Genomic DNA, 17,926 nt, shown 5'->3' with positions numbered 1-17,926 from the left:
CAACCCCTTTGACAAGCATTGGGCTTATTGGATAGTTGGCTGCATGGGGGTATGTACAGGTAAAACCTGTAGAAGTTCAGCCAGAAGAAAGGAAGAGAAAGTCCCCATCCTTGTCAATGCTTGTGAAGGAGCAGGATGTCAAACATAGACTTCCCCAAGCAAAGCTTTGTGCCCCTATATTCCCTATTCACATTTGTTGCCAGCTGACCTAGTTGTAACTTGGCCTCAGAGCATCCACACTGCATTGAAGAATAGCTGAGAAATGGCTGGAAAAATGGTGGGAAATGGCTGAGAAATGGTGGGAAATGTTTCTTTGGAAACAGAGGTCAGTCCCTTCCTTCTGGAGGCATCTTGGGTTTTATCTGTACTACCACATAAAACAAACCTGGGTCAAATCTTTGGCCCTGCATTCAAAAGGCACATTCTGGCTTGCCTGTGCCCACATGCTTAAACCTTCCCCTACCAGCACAGACACCTCTACCCATGTATTCCTGGGTCTACGACACCTCCTCAGTGTGCCAAGGCACTGTTCGGAGCTATGCCAGTGGGCTGATAAATAACCTGATTGAACAACAGTAGGACAGGGCTTAAGGATGCTTAGAACCAATAGAACCACGGCATGGTTTGGGTTGGGAGGGAGCTTTAGAGGCCATCCAGCCCAACCCCCTGCAGTGAGCAGGGACATCTTCACCCAGACCAGGTCGCTCAGAGCCCCGTCCAGCCTGGCCTTGGGTGTTCCCAGGGATGGGGCATCGACCACCTCCCGGGGCAGCCTGTTCGAACCTGTTCCTGGCTCTGTTGACTATTTCACATTGACAGATGTGGCTTTTGCCTCATTTCATACGTGCTTAACTTAAGATATGTGAGCCATGGGGATGTGGGAGTGGTGTGGGCACATGCTTGACTGTAACTATGGCCATGCATTCATGCGTATGCGCTCACAGCGAGTCTGCCGTCCCCACAGGGAACCTGTTTTATACTAAAAATGTTTTTGCGTTAATGCGTAAATTAAAGTATGACTGCAATAATAGTCAAAAGGGAGCCCAAAAGAGAACAGAGAAGATTGATTATGTGCATATTTTAAGTGCTTTGTGTCTGTGAATGTTTATTTGAAAAATAAGAGTGAAAGAGAAGCACTGACACTACAAATAAAAATAATATAGGGAAATACTTCTCTTTTATTATTAAATTATAGATTAAAATAGGAAACGTGGGGGAATATAGAAACATATATCTCTTTGTGGAGGCTTTCTGTAACAATCAGCATAAAATAACGTAGCAGTACCTGACAGCTTAAATAAAGATAGGAGCCTAGGCTCCTATCTACGCATTTATCTCCTCTAATCCAGACAGGGTAAAGAGGCATAAAAGGCTTAGATAATAGCATCTTTTCTGCACACCACCTCCCAAATGATAGGCAGATTTTATACTCGGTTACTCCACATAATGTCAACATTGTTAGAAAACAAAAGCACCATGAAGGAACAATTTTTCCCCCTCCTCTTTCACCTTGTTTTCCCCTTCTGATCTTTTACCTTGTGAATTCTGTATAAAATATTATGGGACAGATCCAAAGCTTGGTGCCTCTGGACCAGCCCCTGAATTTGTGGGGCAGCAGGACATGGGACGATGGGAATGAGCAGTGAGGTTCAAATGGGTGCACACAAATCATATGCACAGAAGCAGAGAAAGCACCAGCCAATTCACTTAATCCCCGTCCCTTCCTTGCTGCAAGCTGTCACAATATCTATTGTAGTCAACAGCTATCGACCATTGCATGCCATGCCATTAACCTCTGCCACCATCAGATGACGGAGAGCGAGAAAGCTGTGTGTCACATCTGAGCCGAGCAGCACGTGGGAGGTGCAAGCAGAGCAGCAGCGCATGCTGAACCGGGCAGTGAAGCTGCTGAAAAGTCTTACGACAGCCAGGTGTTCCCTGTTGTCCATGCTTTTATCCAACGAGATGGATTTCATCCTGGGAGGTGTTACCCTGACCTCATGGACCCTCTGAAGACCAGCCTACTCTTTTCCCAATTCCTTTCATCACCAACAGTTAACGCTGTCTCCTGAGCAGTTCTCCTGCATCCTTGGCATGTTCAAGGTGACACCATGTCAAGCAAACCCAACCTGGAGGACTTCCTGCAAATTCCCATGCCAATATCCATCTCACTGGAAAATGTAGCCCTCCTCAAAAGGTGCAGATGGCACAAAACCAAGGTCCTGGGCATTGCCCAAGAGAGGACAGCACATCGCATTTGTGTCCACAACTATGCCCCTTCGCAATGGTTAACTTCCACAGGACCGTACTTCCCCTTTGACAATGCTCAGCTGCTTTTACCTCCAAGGAGGAGTCCTGAACCCACATAAAGTTCTCTCTTTGCCTTTTCTCCCTGGACTTGCAGGCTGCATGGACTGCCTTTATGGTCCCAGGAAGAAATTTCTTTGGCTCTATGCAGATCTGCATCAGATATAGACAGAATAAGTAGCAGTAGGAAAGGAGCCTGGATTTCTACATCTCCTTTCAAATGCACCTTTTCTGCTATGAACTTCACTAACTTTTCCCCCAGTGGGCAACACCAGGGGCTCATTCCTGTTTCCACAGCCAATTTCATATCAACCTGTGGGGTCAGAACATCTTCTGAGATTACTATCAAACCTATCTAACCTGGCCAGTGGGCTCAAAATTCATTTGGGGTGGACACACACATATACAAGGTTCATTTTCTCAGGAAACCACGGGCTGAAGAACAACATAATTAGCTTGTTTACTTTTGGGTTGAATCAACTCGTTAATTCTTACTGCCCTGAAGGTTTTTCTCCAGGGACACCTATACTTGGCTAGTTGATTTGTTATGAGAAGAAAGAGTTCTTGGCACTTGCTTGAGGAGACAGGGAAAAATCTTGGCAGCAGCTACTTGCATTTTTTTTGAAAATGCTTACTTTTGAGTCCCAGCATAATAGAAGGTGACTGTAAGAATAATTTTCCAAGCCTCACTTGGAGCCAGTCCCTCAAGGAGGTCACAGCCAAGTTCCTGCCTTCCTCACCTCCTTTTCCAGGGAGGATGGGGCCAGGTATGAAGTCAGGAGGCGTTGTGTCCTGGGGACACGGAGGGCCTGGGAGAGGTGGAGAGGTTGAGAGCAGGTCTAAGGCACCAAGCACAAGGTGCTTTTACTGGAGAGGAGGAGAAGACACCTCATCACTCATCAACAACAGGCAAAGCCCAAAGCTAGCCAAGTCCCTTGGCTGACAGACTCATCATCCATCACTGAGCCACCTCCCAGCTCTACCATCAAATGACCATTAAGTCCCTTCTTGAACAACATCTTCTTTCCATGATACCTTCAACATGAGTGTGGTATATATGGGGTGCAGGGAAAGGGGACATGAACTAACTTTGGCCAACCCTCCCTTCCAAGTGTACCAGGCAGCAGGGTTACCCTGCGCCTAGTGACACTGTTGCTGTCTTGGATGCAGCTCATGGATGCAGCTCAGACCTGCTCATAGATGCACCATTTAATCCTCATGCCCACGACCCATAACTCTCCTAAAAAAATTGCATCAAGCCTTAAGCCTAGCCCAAACAGAAGCCCTTCAATTTCTTTCTCCAGTACAAATGAGAAAGAAAAATAGCCTAAATATTTTGCTCCTAATACTCAAAACTTTTTCTTTCTCTGCTTCATGCTGTTGCTCTCTCTCCTCCCCGCCCCGTCTTACAGAAGTGTGACTAATCCTCTTCCTTCCCTTGCACTGTTACCTTGAAGGTATTTATAGAGTGTGATCATGTTCTCTCCTGTGTCTTTCTTCCCTTTTCAACTCCGGATAAATCAAGCTTCCTCAGACTTCTCTCATATGTCTTATCTTTCACGAAGTCATGCTAACTGCAATGGCAAGCCAAGAAAGGCTTTGCCTGTTGGAGAGGACAGTTCAGAGCTGATACAGCTGCTGCACAGGCTCTGCAAGAAACTTCTGATGGACTCGCTCTGCACATGCACGTACCCAGCCCTTTGCCAGGTCTGCGCATATGTGGGTTCTCATGCACCTGCGTGCTTTAGAAACAGGAGGATTTAGCTGTTCCCGATCAAATTTGGCAGCGCTATCATTTATTTTATATTATCTCATGTCATCATTAGTGTTCTGCCTTCTGAGCTGGAAGCAGCAGAAAGGAAGTTGAATATGGGGTGTTGAAAGAGATTAGGCTGAAACACATTTGTCCAGCAACATCTGCAGGCTGTCTGAGAAATGGATGGTGTCTAGGAGGGAAAGGGTGGACTCTCGTCCTGTGCCTGGGCTAGTTAATTAAGGAAACTCAAGGTGCTGGTCCAGATGGCCCAGAACTGCCTCATCTGTGCTATTAAACTCTCTTCCCCTTCAAAACAGAGCAAACACTCACAGAACAACTGGGAGCGGTCCTTGGCTTTTGTTAGCTCCTGACCAACACCCAGGAGAAGGCTCGCTGGCCATGGCCAAAACCAATTCAGAGATTTTAATAGTTTTGACAATCAAATCCCCGTGACTCCAAAGGCTCCTGGGCACTGTGTGATTTATGAGCAGCCTCTGTGACCCACCTCAGAGTCACCAACTCCGGGTACTTCCCGGAGCTATCACTGTGACGGGAGCTATCAGGTCTATGAAACAGTTGGAAATTTCCCGCTGGATTTCTCTCTCTTTTAACCATGGGAAAATGTGTTCCCTGGGAAAATTTGGGGTTCTTTGTCTCACTGAACTTAAGCACCTAAAAGTCAGGGAAAGGTCAAAAATTGTCATCTTGATTCGCTTCATAGCCCTTGGAGATAACGCTGATCTGTAGAGAGGGCAAGTGTCCCTCTGGACTTGTCAGCTTCTCTCTACTGATATAAAGGAAGACCAGGTGGAAACCAGGTGGGATGAAACTCATCTCCTGCCGCCTGCTGGGACCATCCCTGTCTGGTGCGTGGGCAGGGGACAAGGAAAAACAGGGTCCATATATCTTCCTGTCCAGTGCCCCTCCAGGACAACCAATTTCTGTTCTTAATAAAAACAGGTAAAACAGAACAGGGACATCTGAGGCTTTATTTTAGTCCTCATTTTTCTTCCCCTGGAATTATCCTCAACAAGCATTTTATTTTCCACTCACTACCTTTTGTTGCAATTTTTACTATTCCTGATTTGTCACTGTTGTTCGGAAGACAAATTTTACCAAAAGCCCAGTATTTTTTCTGGGGGAATGAGTTCCCATTTTCCAGCCTGCTCTTCTATTGGAGGCTTTTATTTTATTGCACCCCACGGCTGCCTCTGGCTCTGTGGCACTTCGCTGAATTCAGCCCCCTCTCTTTAGCAGCACACATCTCTAATCCCAGCGCAAAGCAGGATCACTGGTCCCCGTGTAGGGTATATGGGAAGATTTTCAGAGCAGATTAGTCAGCTACTGCACCTGAATTCAGTTCCTGCCCGAGCACCAAAATAAAAGCTTGGTATATTATGTGCACAGCAGGTGCGGCTAAAAGTCACATTGTTCCTAATACACTGATGAGAAATTTTGATCCCAGATTGTAGTTAGCCGCTTCCCACAAGCACAAATATCCTAGGTCAAACACTGCACTGTCACCTGGTTCTGCCTCACAATAATTCCCCTCCCTTAAAAATATCCTTGCTTTACACTGTGATGCAGTAAGTTTGCACCATTTTCCAAAACCTGAGAGACACCCAGAAACAGATGCCGTAATTCCTTATCCCATGGGAAAGCGTTCATCCTGCAGAGTAGGCACTTTTGGGGGAGTTCACTGGAGTTCTTTTTGTTATTTGGGTTTTTTTTTTTTTTGTTCATTTGCTTGTTTCTTTGGGTTTTTTTTGCTCCAGCCCTTCCAATTATAATTAATACTTATTGGTAATGCGATAGGATATAACGAACCCAACTAGAGATCTGGACCCCCTTGAGTCAGGTACTTCATTACTAACAGGCTTTCCAGCACACATTAAGGACTGGCCTGGCTGGGTCTGCAGGGAGGAAGAATGAAGCTATATCAGGAGAGGGAGATAAATTTCCTTGCATTAGTCCCAGGAGGGTGGTAACTCTGAAGCTGCTTTACCCAGCGCGTATGCCTCCACACTCCACGCTGATGGATGAGTCCCCAAGCTGTCACTTCACATGCACTTCGCCTGCGGGGACTCACGTCACCTTTTGCAAACAGGGGAATCCAACCCCTACAGCTTTCCCAGCTCCTGGATGGCTCTCAGAACTTACAGTCCTACTCTTTCCTCCTCCCAGCTCCTGGAGTCCCTGCTAAGGTTCATCTCATCTTCTGTCCAACCTCTCAGAAGCCCTTTCTCCTCCACTTCCCACCTCCAGAGCAGAATCAGCTCAGGACCTTTGCCGCTGTTCCCTTCCCACACCTTCTGGCCCCGGTGGTGAAGTCTCGTGTTGCAAGTTTAATGCAATTCCTGATCTTTTTCCCAAAACAGGAGGAGAGACCCATAAGGCTGGATCCTAGAGAAGGTTCCTCATTGTTCTCTCAGAATATTTTCTTTAGTTTTTCCCTGCAATTAACATCCTAAATCAGCACAAAAAGGAGACAAGCTTTCCAAACAACTAGGGAAAACCAGGAAATTCTCTGGGAATGGGGCACCCGACCATCTTTCAGGAGTTCCTTGGGCCAGCACAACTTATGGCTTTGCTAATCAGGTTTGCTAATGCCTACAAAGCCTGACAACCCCCAAGTGATCCCATCATCTTCCCAAAGAGAACCTTGCTCTTCTCCCTTCCTTTAACTAATCAGATGTTGTATTGGTTGAAAGCAAAGCTTTTATTCCTAACCCACACCTCAAGTTCCTCCTCACCACAGCTCCTTGCGAGGTGGAGAACAACTCCTTCACTTTACCTTCAAGGGGTTTATAGGCTGTGAGCACCAGGACCCCTGAGCACTTTTTCGCACGCTGGAAGGAAAGCTCAGGTAACGTGACCCTGCCCGTGCCCTCTCTCCAAAAGATGGTGTGGCTGTGACAGGCAGACCAAGGTGTGCAGTTTGTCTCTCAAGCAGCCTCGCTGGGTTATATTCTTACAAAGGGGAAGAAACAAAATAATCAGACTGGAAAGGGGGCAAAAAAAGGAAAAAAAAAGTAGACCTACCGTGAAATTGCTATAACTCATGTGTCAAATCTGGGGCATAAATCAACTAACCCCTGCAAGGAGGAGTGTAATTCCTCACCGTGCAAAAGAAACACTTAGGCAAACTCAGCCTTGTCTGGGGCTTTACACAAACAGGTCAAATGGCTTTGATTCATTCCAAGCCCTGTCTAATAATTCAGCATGCTGGTTTGCTCTCCTCTCCATTAGTAGATGGCAAACACATCATCCTAACCTGCAGCCTTTATTACAGAAAATTCAGTGTGCATGGATTTATGTCGCCTCATGCCTTGTGACACCTTTTTAAGGTGCCTTCTGCTGTACGTACCGAACATCAAAAGAAAACACAGACAGCAACAAAGGAAAAAATGTGCTGTGCTACAGGAGACATCTGCTACCTATTTCCAGATTGCAGGTAACCAAGTCAGCTGTATAATATCTGAAAGATATTGCCGTGAACGCTGTCATGGGGAGACGCTTTTTTCTTCACATGCACAGAAGTTAAAATCTCAGAAGAAATACCTAGCCTGTTATTAAGACTTGTTTACCCAAAGTCACAGAGACAGGTAGCTCTGAGTAGCTACGAGTTTCCTCTTGGCTTTTCTCTCTAGGGCAAATCTGAAGGAGGCGCCAGGTTGGCTGCATCTCCTGCCAACACCTGGGGGCCCAGTTTGCAGGTCCTGGTGCCCAGTTAGGGGTGATAGAGATGAGCAATGGATAGAAAGAAAAGGGAAGTTATAATCATGGTGGAGTTGATATTTGTGGAGGGTCCAGTATGGGCAGTCGGAGGGAAAAAAAAATAAAGGAAAACATTCAATAAAGGCTGACACAATAAAAGAAGATGAATGGAGAAGTTCAAAACCCTTTACCATTGATTTGACTGTTTATGTAAAACTCTCACGGACAAGACCGCATGAACCCTGTGGCCCAGACACCAGGTTTGTTCCAAAAAATTCACAGCCATCATCCAAGTGAAGGCTCCCGTCCCATGAGGCTGTAGCTGCCCTGTGTTTCCTTTGCTCTGATTAATCAAGGGTGATGGGATTTCCCAGGTGACTGCTGCAGAGGCATCAGCCAGCTTCGTTTGATGCAAAGCTTGAAGCAAAGCCTGATTGTATTGCAGAGATTGTGTTCAATTTGCCTTCTCTGAAGGCACCCTGGGGCTCCCCCGAGACCCGTTCTGAGCATTTGCTGGGCCCAGTTCAACTCTGAGCCTCCAGAGACCTCAAATCACACAGACAGGGACTCCCAAAGGTGCTTTTGTTGCTCCCTACCTGAAGAGACCCCACTTCCTACAGGCACCTCTGCAGCCATTAGCGGCTAAAGTCCCTTGAGGCAGAAGAGACCTGAAACACATGTGTGCAACGTGTCCTGCAAGGCAGTCTGTAGCACGGCCCGCTTACCATTAAAGACCTGCATTAATGTTGAGTCTTGACTCAAATTATGTGTACAAGTAACGGGAAGAGAGAAGGAAACCAAAACCCACCGGTTTCTCAGGTCTTAACTCACAACCCTTTAGCATCTGGACCTGTTTAAAATCCCATCCCAAAGTGGATTGACATGCCCCTGGGGGCAAAGAATAGATGGCTTAGCCTGGCCATGTATGAAAGATGAGCAATTTGATCCTGCTTTCGGAAGAAGCGCCAGAAAACCTGACCCATTCCTTTCTCCTCAACAAACTGGACCCATGAACTTGAAACCAGCTGCCTGCACTTGTGTGTCAAAATGACCACGTAACGCATGTGTCAGCAGTGGGGAGTGCTGCCGATAACTCTGTCAAAGCACTCAGCAAGAGCAGGTATCGCAGACGGGATTTTCCAGTTGGATTCAATAAATCAAAACCACAGCACAACTATTTTTACTGCATCTTTCATGCAAACTGCTTCCCAGATGGCTTTGGACAGAAAGAGGAACGTGTGCACTGAGGAGCTGCCTGTGGAGGAAGAAGAGGGATTTGCATGAAGGGAGGTGAAAAGGGATGAGAGTCAAGAGTGACAGGGTATGGCCAAGGCAGTTTTGAGTTGGGGAATATATTTCCAGTCCGATGGGATACAGGGAAACACAGTCAAGTAGCGGACCAGGAGCCCAGAGGGGCTTATTCAGTCTTCATCTCTGGAGGTCATTCATTCCTTCAAGATACCCGCTGCAGGCAGCTAAACCCAGTCCCTCCAGCAGCTCCAGTCACATGGACCAGAGGGTGCAGGAGAGGACCAAGCCTTGAGGACACACTGGAGGTCTGGCTATGCCCTCCACCTTGCATGGCTGCCGTTCCCAGCGGCAGGGAAGGATGTGTCACTGCTGGGTGACTGAAGGACTCTCAAGGCAGATCTGCAGCTGGGATAGGGCTTCTTACCAGGTCAGCTCTGTAAGATGCAGGGAGATGCTTAGAAGTATTCATGAAGATAATAACCTTAACGCCTATCAAACTCACTACAGCTCAGCAGCAGCCAGCTGTGGCATCACTTGTTATTACACCAAAATCTTAGGGGAGTCACAGGTGATTTAAATGTGATGTGACCTTAGAAGGTACATAGCCTTCCTGCACACTCATTTTTCTTCCCTGTGGCAGTCCCAGGATCTCCTTACCCGGAAAAAATGATGGCTTCCCCTTCTGGAAGTACTTCCTGCTCTCCATACAACAGCCCTGAGTCCTTGTCCTCCATCACCGCGATCACCACAAACCTCCCTGTACACACCCGGACTCCCGCCCAGTCACACCAAACATGGCTTTCCTCCTCATCCGTCTCCAAGACCCAACGCCCATCCATGGCTTTACTTCCCATCCACTTCTTCAGACTCATCCTCTCAACCCTGATTTTCCACTCTGATTTCACCAATACGCCCGGATTTGAACCTTTAAAGCTGCGATGGCCAGAACAGATGAAGGCAGTCCACATGCGGTGGTGGAAATGTCCTCCCAGCCCTTCTCTGCCACCAGCTATCACACAGCTGCCACCATCAGTCCATTCAGGCTTGAAGTCCAGTGCCAGGAGGTGTTACCAGAGGGAATTTCGACAGATGAATTTGAAACAAGGGAACTGTACTGAACTGAAGATTGACAGGAACAAGCTTTACATAGTTTTGTTCCTTTGTATTTTTTTTTTTCAGGGAAACAAATCCTTCAAAAAAACTGTTTTAGCAGGATAACTTCCTTTGAATTTGTCCTCTACCACTTTTAGGTTGAGAAAGAGGTCATTCATTTTTTTTAAGGGAGCAAAAGGAATATAAAGTCCACTGGAGGAAAAAAGAAATCATGGATGTCTTGGTAGCAGAGTAGTTTTGTTAAAAGGCAGCAAACTTCAGCACCATTAAAAGTCATGTTTAAAAATGACCAAGTGGGAAGTTATAAAAATGAACAAGTCTTGTGTGAAAATGATGAAGGGAATTTCAGGCACAATAGAAGTCTTCTGCGAAAATTGCCAGGAGAGCAGAGAAGACATTTCTGTCTCCAAACGCAAAATAAAACACTACTCACGGTTATTAATACTAATTATTAGACTTAACTAGTACTAATTTTTACCCAGCAGTAATTACTATTTAAGGCTCCAGAGCTCTGGAGAAAAAGTACTTTCTGGGTGTGGTGAGATCCTTGCAGAGGAATTTGCACAGTGTTTGAGGACAGCCTGTTGAGGGAGAAGTTTTATTTCTCCTCCGCACCAATACTGTGAGACATAAATATCACATTCTTAGTGATGCAAATAATGGATTGCTCCTGTCAGAACTGACAAAGGCACTAATTTAAGGAGCATTTCCCTCTCTCATACACACAGATGCATTTTTCAAGAGATTTTTGCTCTCCCCCTGGGACCTGAGTTCCCAAACCAGGTGAAAATCCGCCAGACGATCTTTTGTGTTTGATTGCATCTGTGAAGAGCCTGTGGGAAGCATATGCCAGAAATTATGCTAACGACTAAGCACAGTAAAACTTGCCAGGTAAACACAGCAGTTGTCAGCAGAAGACAGCCCAGATGCCATTTCGGGATTGTGCCCTCCATCGCAACGGTCCAGAAATTACTCTTGGTCCCATGGGGGCTTCACAACAAACTCCTCCTTTCACTCTGGCCCAAATTTTCATTTTCATTCTTTAATTATTATTTTGTTAGTGCAGGGACTGATGTGATCCCTGAGAGATGCATAAGGGATAGGCAATGCTTTGGGGGCTGGTTACAGGTGTAATCCAGTGTCCTTCTAAAATTAATTATATCCTTTATATTTAATTATATCAGTGCTTTCTAGAGAATTGATTTTTCCATAAAGGTTTCCTGAATGCCTCACCGCTGTCTTATGGGTGTGATTTCTAGCCAATACCACAGGTGCAAGCAAATATCAGGGGACACTGAGACAGCAATGAACTTCTCCAAAGCCATGTCCCCATCCCCAGCTGTGTGCTCCTGTTCTGTCCTTGCTGCTGGCACTGGCATTCGTGTGGCTGCTGGTGAGACAGATCTGGGAGCTGATCTGGCTGAAAAGTGGTTGAGGGGGAAAATAAAATGTGTTCGACTATAGAAGTTGCTTGGTCTGGGTCACCCTGTGCACCTGTGCCACCAGGGAGCTGGGTGGGAAGTGGCGGCAGAGCTCTCCATCCAGGCTGGATGATGATGACGCTGCCTAGTCCCACCTCAGAGAGCTGCAGTTCCTCCAAGCCCTGCCTCTTCCACACAGGACCATCCCAAAAACAGCAGGGGACACACACACAAAAAAGCAAGGCGCTCACACTGCAGCCCACGTGGTTTGCAGCCAGCATGGATGATGCTGCCATGCTTGCAGTTGCAGAGATTGCCGTGTCCAGCCCGGCACCCTGGCACCCCCAATACCTGCGGGAGATCTCCCCAGGCGCATCTAAATGAGCAGCCCTCATCCATCCGTAACACAAGCGTCTAGAAAATAACTAAAGAGCAGGCTGAGGACATTGAATGGCACCTGCTGGGATGGTGCCGAGCTCGCAGGGGTCAAATACCAATGCAGAGCTGAAAAGGTCCTTCTGGGGAGCCCAAGACCAGAAGGCCAAAAGGTGAATACTAGCTGATGGCTTTGCTCTGGCTTGGACCGGAGGTGATGAGTGTACCTTTAACACCTGCCCACTATTCCCAATTGCATTGCTGACAATGGAGAGCTGGCCATTTGCTCTTTTCTTTAAGTCCACTTTCTCTAGAGAACATCAATCAGTCCACCAATCAGTCAGTCAGGCAGTCAATCAGTGAGTCAGTCAATCTGAACCACTTGGAAAACGGATCCCGCAGAGACCTGGACTCCCACCCAGAGGCCCTGCGAGCCTTGCAGGAAAAATCTCCAGCTCCGAGGGAGCCTGAGACCTTCCCCAGCCCGGGGCACAGCTCCAGTCCCCGGTGCTCCTCCAAACCCCTGGAGAAAAGCTCTCCCTAGCTGGAGATGGCCTGTTTTGGGGGGTCAAAATCCACCCCACACCCCCACACCCGCTGCCTTTGGGACTTGCAAGAGTTGCTGCTGCTGACATCTAGTGACAGGGAGAGCCGGCAAGAGGAGTTACCTGGAGCTCTGACAAAGCCTTCCCCACCGAGGGAAAAACCTACTCGGGGTCTTCCCCAGGAGGTGGGCTCACAGCAGGGGTGCTCGGGGTGCGGAGGAGGCAGTGCCGGGCCGGGCCGGGAGGGCCGGGATGTCCCAGCCACTTCCATACATCCCAAGACCTTTTCCTCCCACAGTGGCTACCCGAAGAGGACCTGCGCATCCTACCCCCTGCCTCCCCACAGCCTTTCCCCGGCTATTTAAGCACAGAGACTCATTCTTAGGTTTGCTAAGGAGCACAGGGAGGGGGAAAAATATACTCTGAGGGGTTGCATCCAGGCAAAGGCAGGCAGCGAGGCTGCTCCCAGCCGCTGCCGGGTGCTGCCAGCCCCGGGGCTGCAGCCACTTCCCGCACGGCTCTTCCCAGGGACGCGGGGAGCCCCGGGAATTGCACGCAGAACCGTCCGCTCCGAGCTGGGGAGAAGCAAGACGCGAGCGGGATGCTCAAAGCACGGGTGCTGCAGACCCCATCCCCGCGGATACGGCGGCATCCCACGGGGGGAACAGCATCTCCCACCCACGACAGTGGACGAGGGCTGCCTTTAGAGCTCACTTAGGGAGGGGGGAGACATCTGGAGGTCCTTAGCCCCCTTGTTCCCAGTGCAAAAACAAAAAAGCCCCGAAGACAACCCAATTTTGGGGCGGTGAGGGGAGGAAATCTGCAGCGGGAACCCCTGAGCGCACACACACGCGCTCGCTCGGGTCAGACGGCGCACGGTGCTGCACAGCACCGCGGCGGGGCTGGGGCTGCGAGCCCACCCCCCGCCCCCCACCCCGGCCCGAAACCCCGGCATTTTCCAGCTTCACCATCACCGTGGGGCTGCCGGGGTTGTGCAAAAACCTGTCCCCCCCTCCCGCCCCCCAACACATCCCTCCAAGCTCCTCTCCCCCAGCAAGAAGTGCTTTAATTCCCTGGGTAAATTTAGCCATTTCCGTGGCAAACAGGACTATCCGGAGTGACAGCGGGAAAGATCCCAGCGCTTGGGTCCAGAGCAAAGGAGACAACAGAAAACTGGGTGATGCTACCCCAGGGCTCCTGGGGAGGGGGAGACCTCCCGTGCCCGGGGGTGGCCGAAATGCCCCCCGCAAAGAAACCTCAGCAGAAAGTTGCGTGCCGTCCGTGTGTCCGTCCCCCGCGCCCTCCCCGCACGGTGCCTCCGCGCTACTCACCCAGGAGGATCAGCGTGCAGAAGTAGAGGACGCCCCTCATCCTACCGCTCGGCACGGCTCGGATCACACCGACTCGGCACGCTTCGGACCCACCGGCCCGGCTGGGCTCGGCTCGGCTGGGCTGGGCTGGGCGCAGGCGGTGCCGGAGGATGCGCGGAGGCTGGGCAGGGCGGGAGGCGGCCCCGCCGCCCCGGCCCGGCCCTCCCGGGGCGAGCGCTCACACCGCTGCGGGCTCAGCCCCGCTCCGGCCCCGGGTCATGCCCGCAGCCGGGCCGGGCTCCCGCCGGCCGCCCGTCGCCTCATCCCTCCGGGGCAGCTGCGGAGGGGGGGGGGCGCTTGCTTTGTTATTATTATTTTTTATTTTTCCTTTTTTTTTTTTTTTACCCCCCCCCCACCTTCCTCTTTCAGCAGCAAAGTTCTGTCCGCGGGGCGCAGGTTCACGCCGTGCCCGGGCGGTGGGGGGCAACCCTCGCCGCCTTCCCCGGCCTGCCTCCGCCGTCGCCCCCGCCTCTCCGTGGCCGCTGCCCCGCGGGGAGGGGCTTGGCGGCCCGGCCCCGCTCCTCCCCGCCTCCCCCAACCCGGAGCAGTTGATGGATCTGTGTCTTGGGCGAGCCCCAGGCACCCTGGGCATGGCCCCTTGCACCCCTTCCAGCCCCAGGATGTCTTCTTTCTCCCCCGCTGCCCTCCCGGAGGGTCCCGGCATCCCCCACACCCCCACCACTTTGCAGCCTCAGACCGGGCACTGGCTCCGGATGACAGCACCAGCCCCATCCCCTTGGGACCTGTGTCCTGGTCTTGACTATTTGCTAGCAGAGCCCCAGCCCTGAAGTCTTCGGCCACATCCTACCACTCCTCCCAGCCATGATAACTTCCATTAATCCCCTGCAATACCATCACCTTCCAAATCTCCAAAAACCATCTCTGTAAATTCAACTATGTGCTCCCATAACCCTCCATCCAGGTCCCCACACCTCCTTCCCCATGGTGCACTGATCCCATCCAGCCCCTGCAAGAGGTCCCTCGCCACTGTCCCCTGGTGCTTCTCCCACCCTCCAGCCTCCCCCACCTTTAATCTCCATGTCCAAGCAGGTGACCCTCTTTTAGGAAGCCAAGCAGCAGAGCCTGGCTCCTTAATCTTTATGATGATGAGTGAGCATCATTTTCCACTACCTCCATTTCATGCATGGAGTAGCTGAGACACAAAATATGAAGTGGTGTCTTCAGGTTCACCCAGTAATTAACTGCCCGACAGAGTAAGAAGCCTCATTCCCAAGTCAGTACCCTGTAAACCCCTCCATTCCTCTTCCTAATGCGGGCTTGCCCCTTCCCTTCCCTTCCCTTCCCTTCCCTTCCCTTCCCTTCCCTTCCCTTCCCTTCCCTTCCCTTCCCTTCCCTTCCCTTCCCTTCCCTTCCCTTCCCTTCCCTTCCCTTCCCTTCCCTTCCCTTCCCTTCCCTTCCCTTCCCTTCCCTTCCCTTCCCTTCCCTTCCCTTCCCTTCCCTTCCCTTCCCTTCCCTTCCCTTCCCTTCCCTTCCCCTCTCCTCTCCTTTCCCTCTCCTCTCCTTTCCCTCTCCTCTCCTTTCCCTCTCCTCTCCTTTCCCTCTCCTCTCCTCTCCTTTATTTGTCCTTCCTTCCCTCCATCCCTGTCTCTCTTGTTAACACCGAGGATGCTCTGATGATTCAGAGAAGACGGGGCACTTTTTCCACACCGAAAGCTCAGGCAGCGCTTTTGAACATCTGCAGCGAGAGCTTTTCTCGACTGCTGGGTCAGGTATTTTAGCTAAACAGGTATTTAAACACTCTGGGAAGGTTTTTTCGCTGGAGCTGTTCAGGGTTCTTAACGTGCGTTTCCTCGTGGCATCACCTCATTAATCCTCCAGCAAGTTCTCCTGGAAAATCAGAGGAATTGCACATTTTTATTTTTCGTGAGCAGTACAGAGAAGGGAAATAATTCATACAGCCATTCCTAGGTGTTATGTATAAAGCATAAAGAAGTCGAGAAAATACTTTTTTTTTCCTTTTCTTTTTCCCTTTTCTTTTTCCCTTTTCTTTTTCCCTTTTCTTTTCCCTTTTCTTCTTTTCTTTCCTTCTCTTTCCTTCTCTTTTCTTCTCTTTTTTTGCCTTGCCTTGACTTTTCCCTTTCCTTTCCTTTCCTTTCCTTTCCTTTCCTTTCCTTTCCTTTCCTTTCCTTTCCTTTCCTTTCCTTTCCTTTCCTTTCCTTTCCTTTCCTTTCCTTTCCTTTCCTTTCCTTTCCTTTCCTTTCCTTTCCTTTCCTTTCCTTTCCTTTCCTTTCCTTTCCTTTCCTTTCCTTTCCTTTCCTTTCCATTTTTTTTGTTTTGTTTTTTTTTTTGTTTTCCTCTTGGCAAATCAAAAGGAAAGTGCTGTGATCCCTGGCTTTCCTCTCCTTTTGAAAGTTTCTACCGTGTTCCAGTCTGGAGTTGTTCATTTAGCGAGTTTTCCAGTCCTTTAGAATTGAAAGGTTGTAAATTAATTAATGTCTTTAATAACTGTATTTCACATCCAAAATGAGCATTTCCTGAGCTACTCAGTGGGGAAAAAGAAAGTGTTAATAAAACCTCGTTCGGAGTAAAAAAGCATTACTCTTGAGCAGATTTTTTTTTTTCTTCTTAAAGAAGAGTATGATTATGTGTAAGCAAAGTTCAAAATGGAATTGCAATGAGATGCAATTGAAACATCTAGCTGGGAAACTGGGGAAATTATTGGATTTTTCTGCTTCTTATTATTTTTAATCATTTTGCAGATTCTTTTTTAGTGTTCTATTTTTGAAGCAGCTATTTGCCCACAAAAAAAAAAAAAAATCACTGGAACATATGTGAGTTTTTGTGGGGTTTTTAACAAATGAAAAAATGTCTTCCTTGGAAAACATCTGCCCTCCCTTCAGGAATGAGATATTCTGATGCCCTTGGAGCAAAAGAGATGACCTGAGCCCCATCACCCCATGTGTTAAAGAAGGGATGGGTTTGGCTCAGTGTCCCACCTCGCACAAGGGTGCGGAGAGCAGGGGCGTGGGGACCTGCACTGTGTCTCGTCCCCTTGTTGAGGCCTGAGCGGCAGGAAAACCTTCTTTTTGGTCAAATCAGTGAAGCCGCATCAACCTCCTCCATCTGCGCAGCTGGAGCTGGAGGAGGCAACGTAAAGGCAGCCTTGCTGTCCCCTCTTGGGGTTAGGGCAGGATGCAGCCTCCCCCTCTAGACAAGGGGAAGCTGTCAGGGAATCAGCGCTATGAAAACAACATTTCTTCCTAGGTTTGAAGAAAAAATAAACAGCAGGGGGTTTCAGGGACGGGGAAAGTCCAGGCGTAGACAACCCCCAGCCTTCATCCCAACAGGGAGGCGTTTTCTGCCTTTTCTGTAATTACTTACATGGAGGGGTGGGGGACACCCAAGCACTGGGAAAAGCCACCCAGAAGAAACACACTGCAAATACTGTGGAGAGAGAGGGATCATTGTTCCTTGCTGCCTTATTTATCAGATCTGGCCTTTCTCCTAATTGCTGGGTGGGTGTTGAAATGAAAATAATTAAGTAAAAAACACTCCTTCCATGCACTTACACGTACCCCTCCTAAAATTATCTGCTACCTTTCCTTACAAATCAACCAAGGTATTGATCAGCCAGGTGTGAAAAAGAATCCCGTTGTTACTTATGTTAGACCTATCCCGAAAAGCTGCTCCCCAGAGCTCCGGACAACAGATTTAGCAAAGCCGATGAAAGAAAGAATTGTTCGGGTAGGTCCGTGGAGAAATCGCTGGGCAGGGAAGGCACATAAAATATGCTGATTAAAAGAAAAGCACTTGTGAGAGTGAAACTGGTTACAATGGAAACTGGAACGGAAGTTTTGGCCTGTCTTCCTCCAGTAAGATCACTGTGGAGGACCCTATGGTTTCCTTCTCGCTCCCAGGCCAATAGATGGTCCCTAATCCAAAAATAACCATAGAAAGAAGGCAAAAGAACTGTAGTCATCTCTTTTTATGAATGGTAAAGTGATGACTGAGAGGTTAAGGGATTCATGCAACTCAGGAAAGATGGAAAACAGCCAAGACCATTCCAGAACACTCCATCCATCCATCCATCCATCCATCCATCCATCCATC

General features: G+C 49.0%; 1 protein-coding gene across 1 annotated transcript in view; it reads right to left on the bottom strand.

Annotated features, from left to right (window-relative positions):
• The window catches only part of GFRA4 (GDNF family receptor alpha 4), an 80,444-nt gene extending 66,104 nt beyond the window's left edge, over nucleotides 1-14,340 (bottom strand). Inside the window, exon 1 of the mRNA XM_064448826.1 lies at nucleotides 13,817-14,340. Within this exon, the coding sequence (XP_064304896.1) occupies nucleotides 13,817-13,856 (40 nt within the window). The 5' untranslated portion in view covers nucleotides 13,857-14,340. The remainder of the gene's footprint in view (nucleotides 1-13,816) is intronic.
• Nucleotides 14,341-17,926: the final 3,586 nt, after the last annotated feature.

The sequence above is a fragment of the Phalacrocorax carbo genome, chromosome 4, assembly GCF_963921805.1.
Source record: "Phalacrocorax carbo chromosome 4, bPhaCar2.1, whole genome shotgun sequence".
Lineage (NCBI taxonomy): Eukaryota > Metazoa > Chordata > Aves > Suliformes > Phalacrocoracidae > Phalacrocorax > Phalacrocorax carbo.
This window is presented reverse-complemented; position numbering and strand designations above follow the sequence as displayed.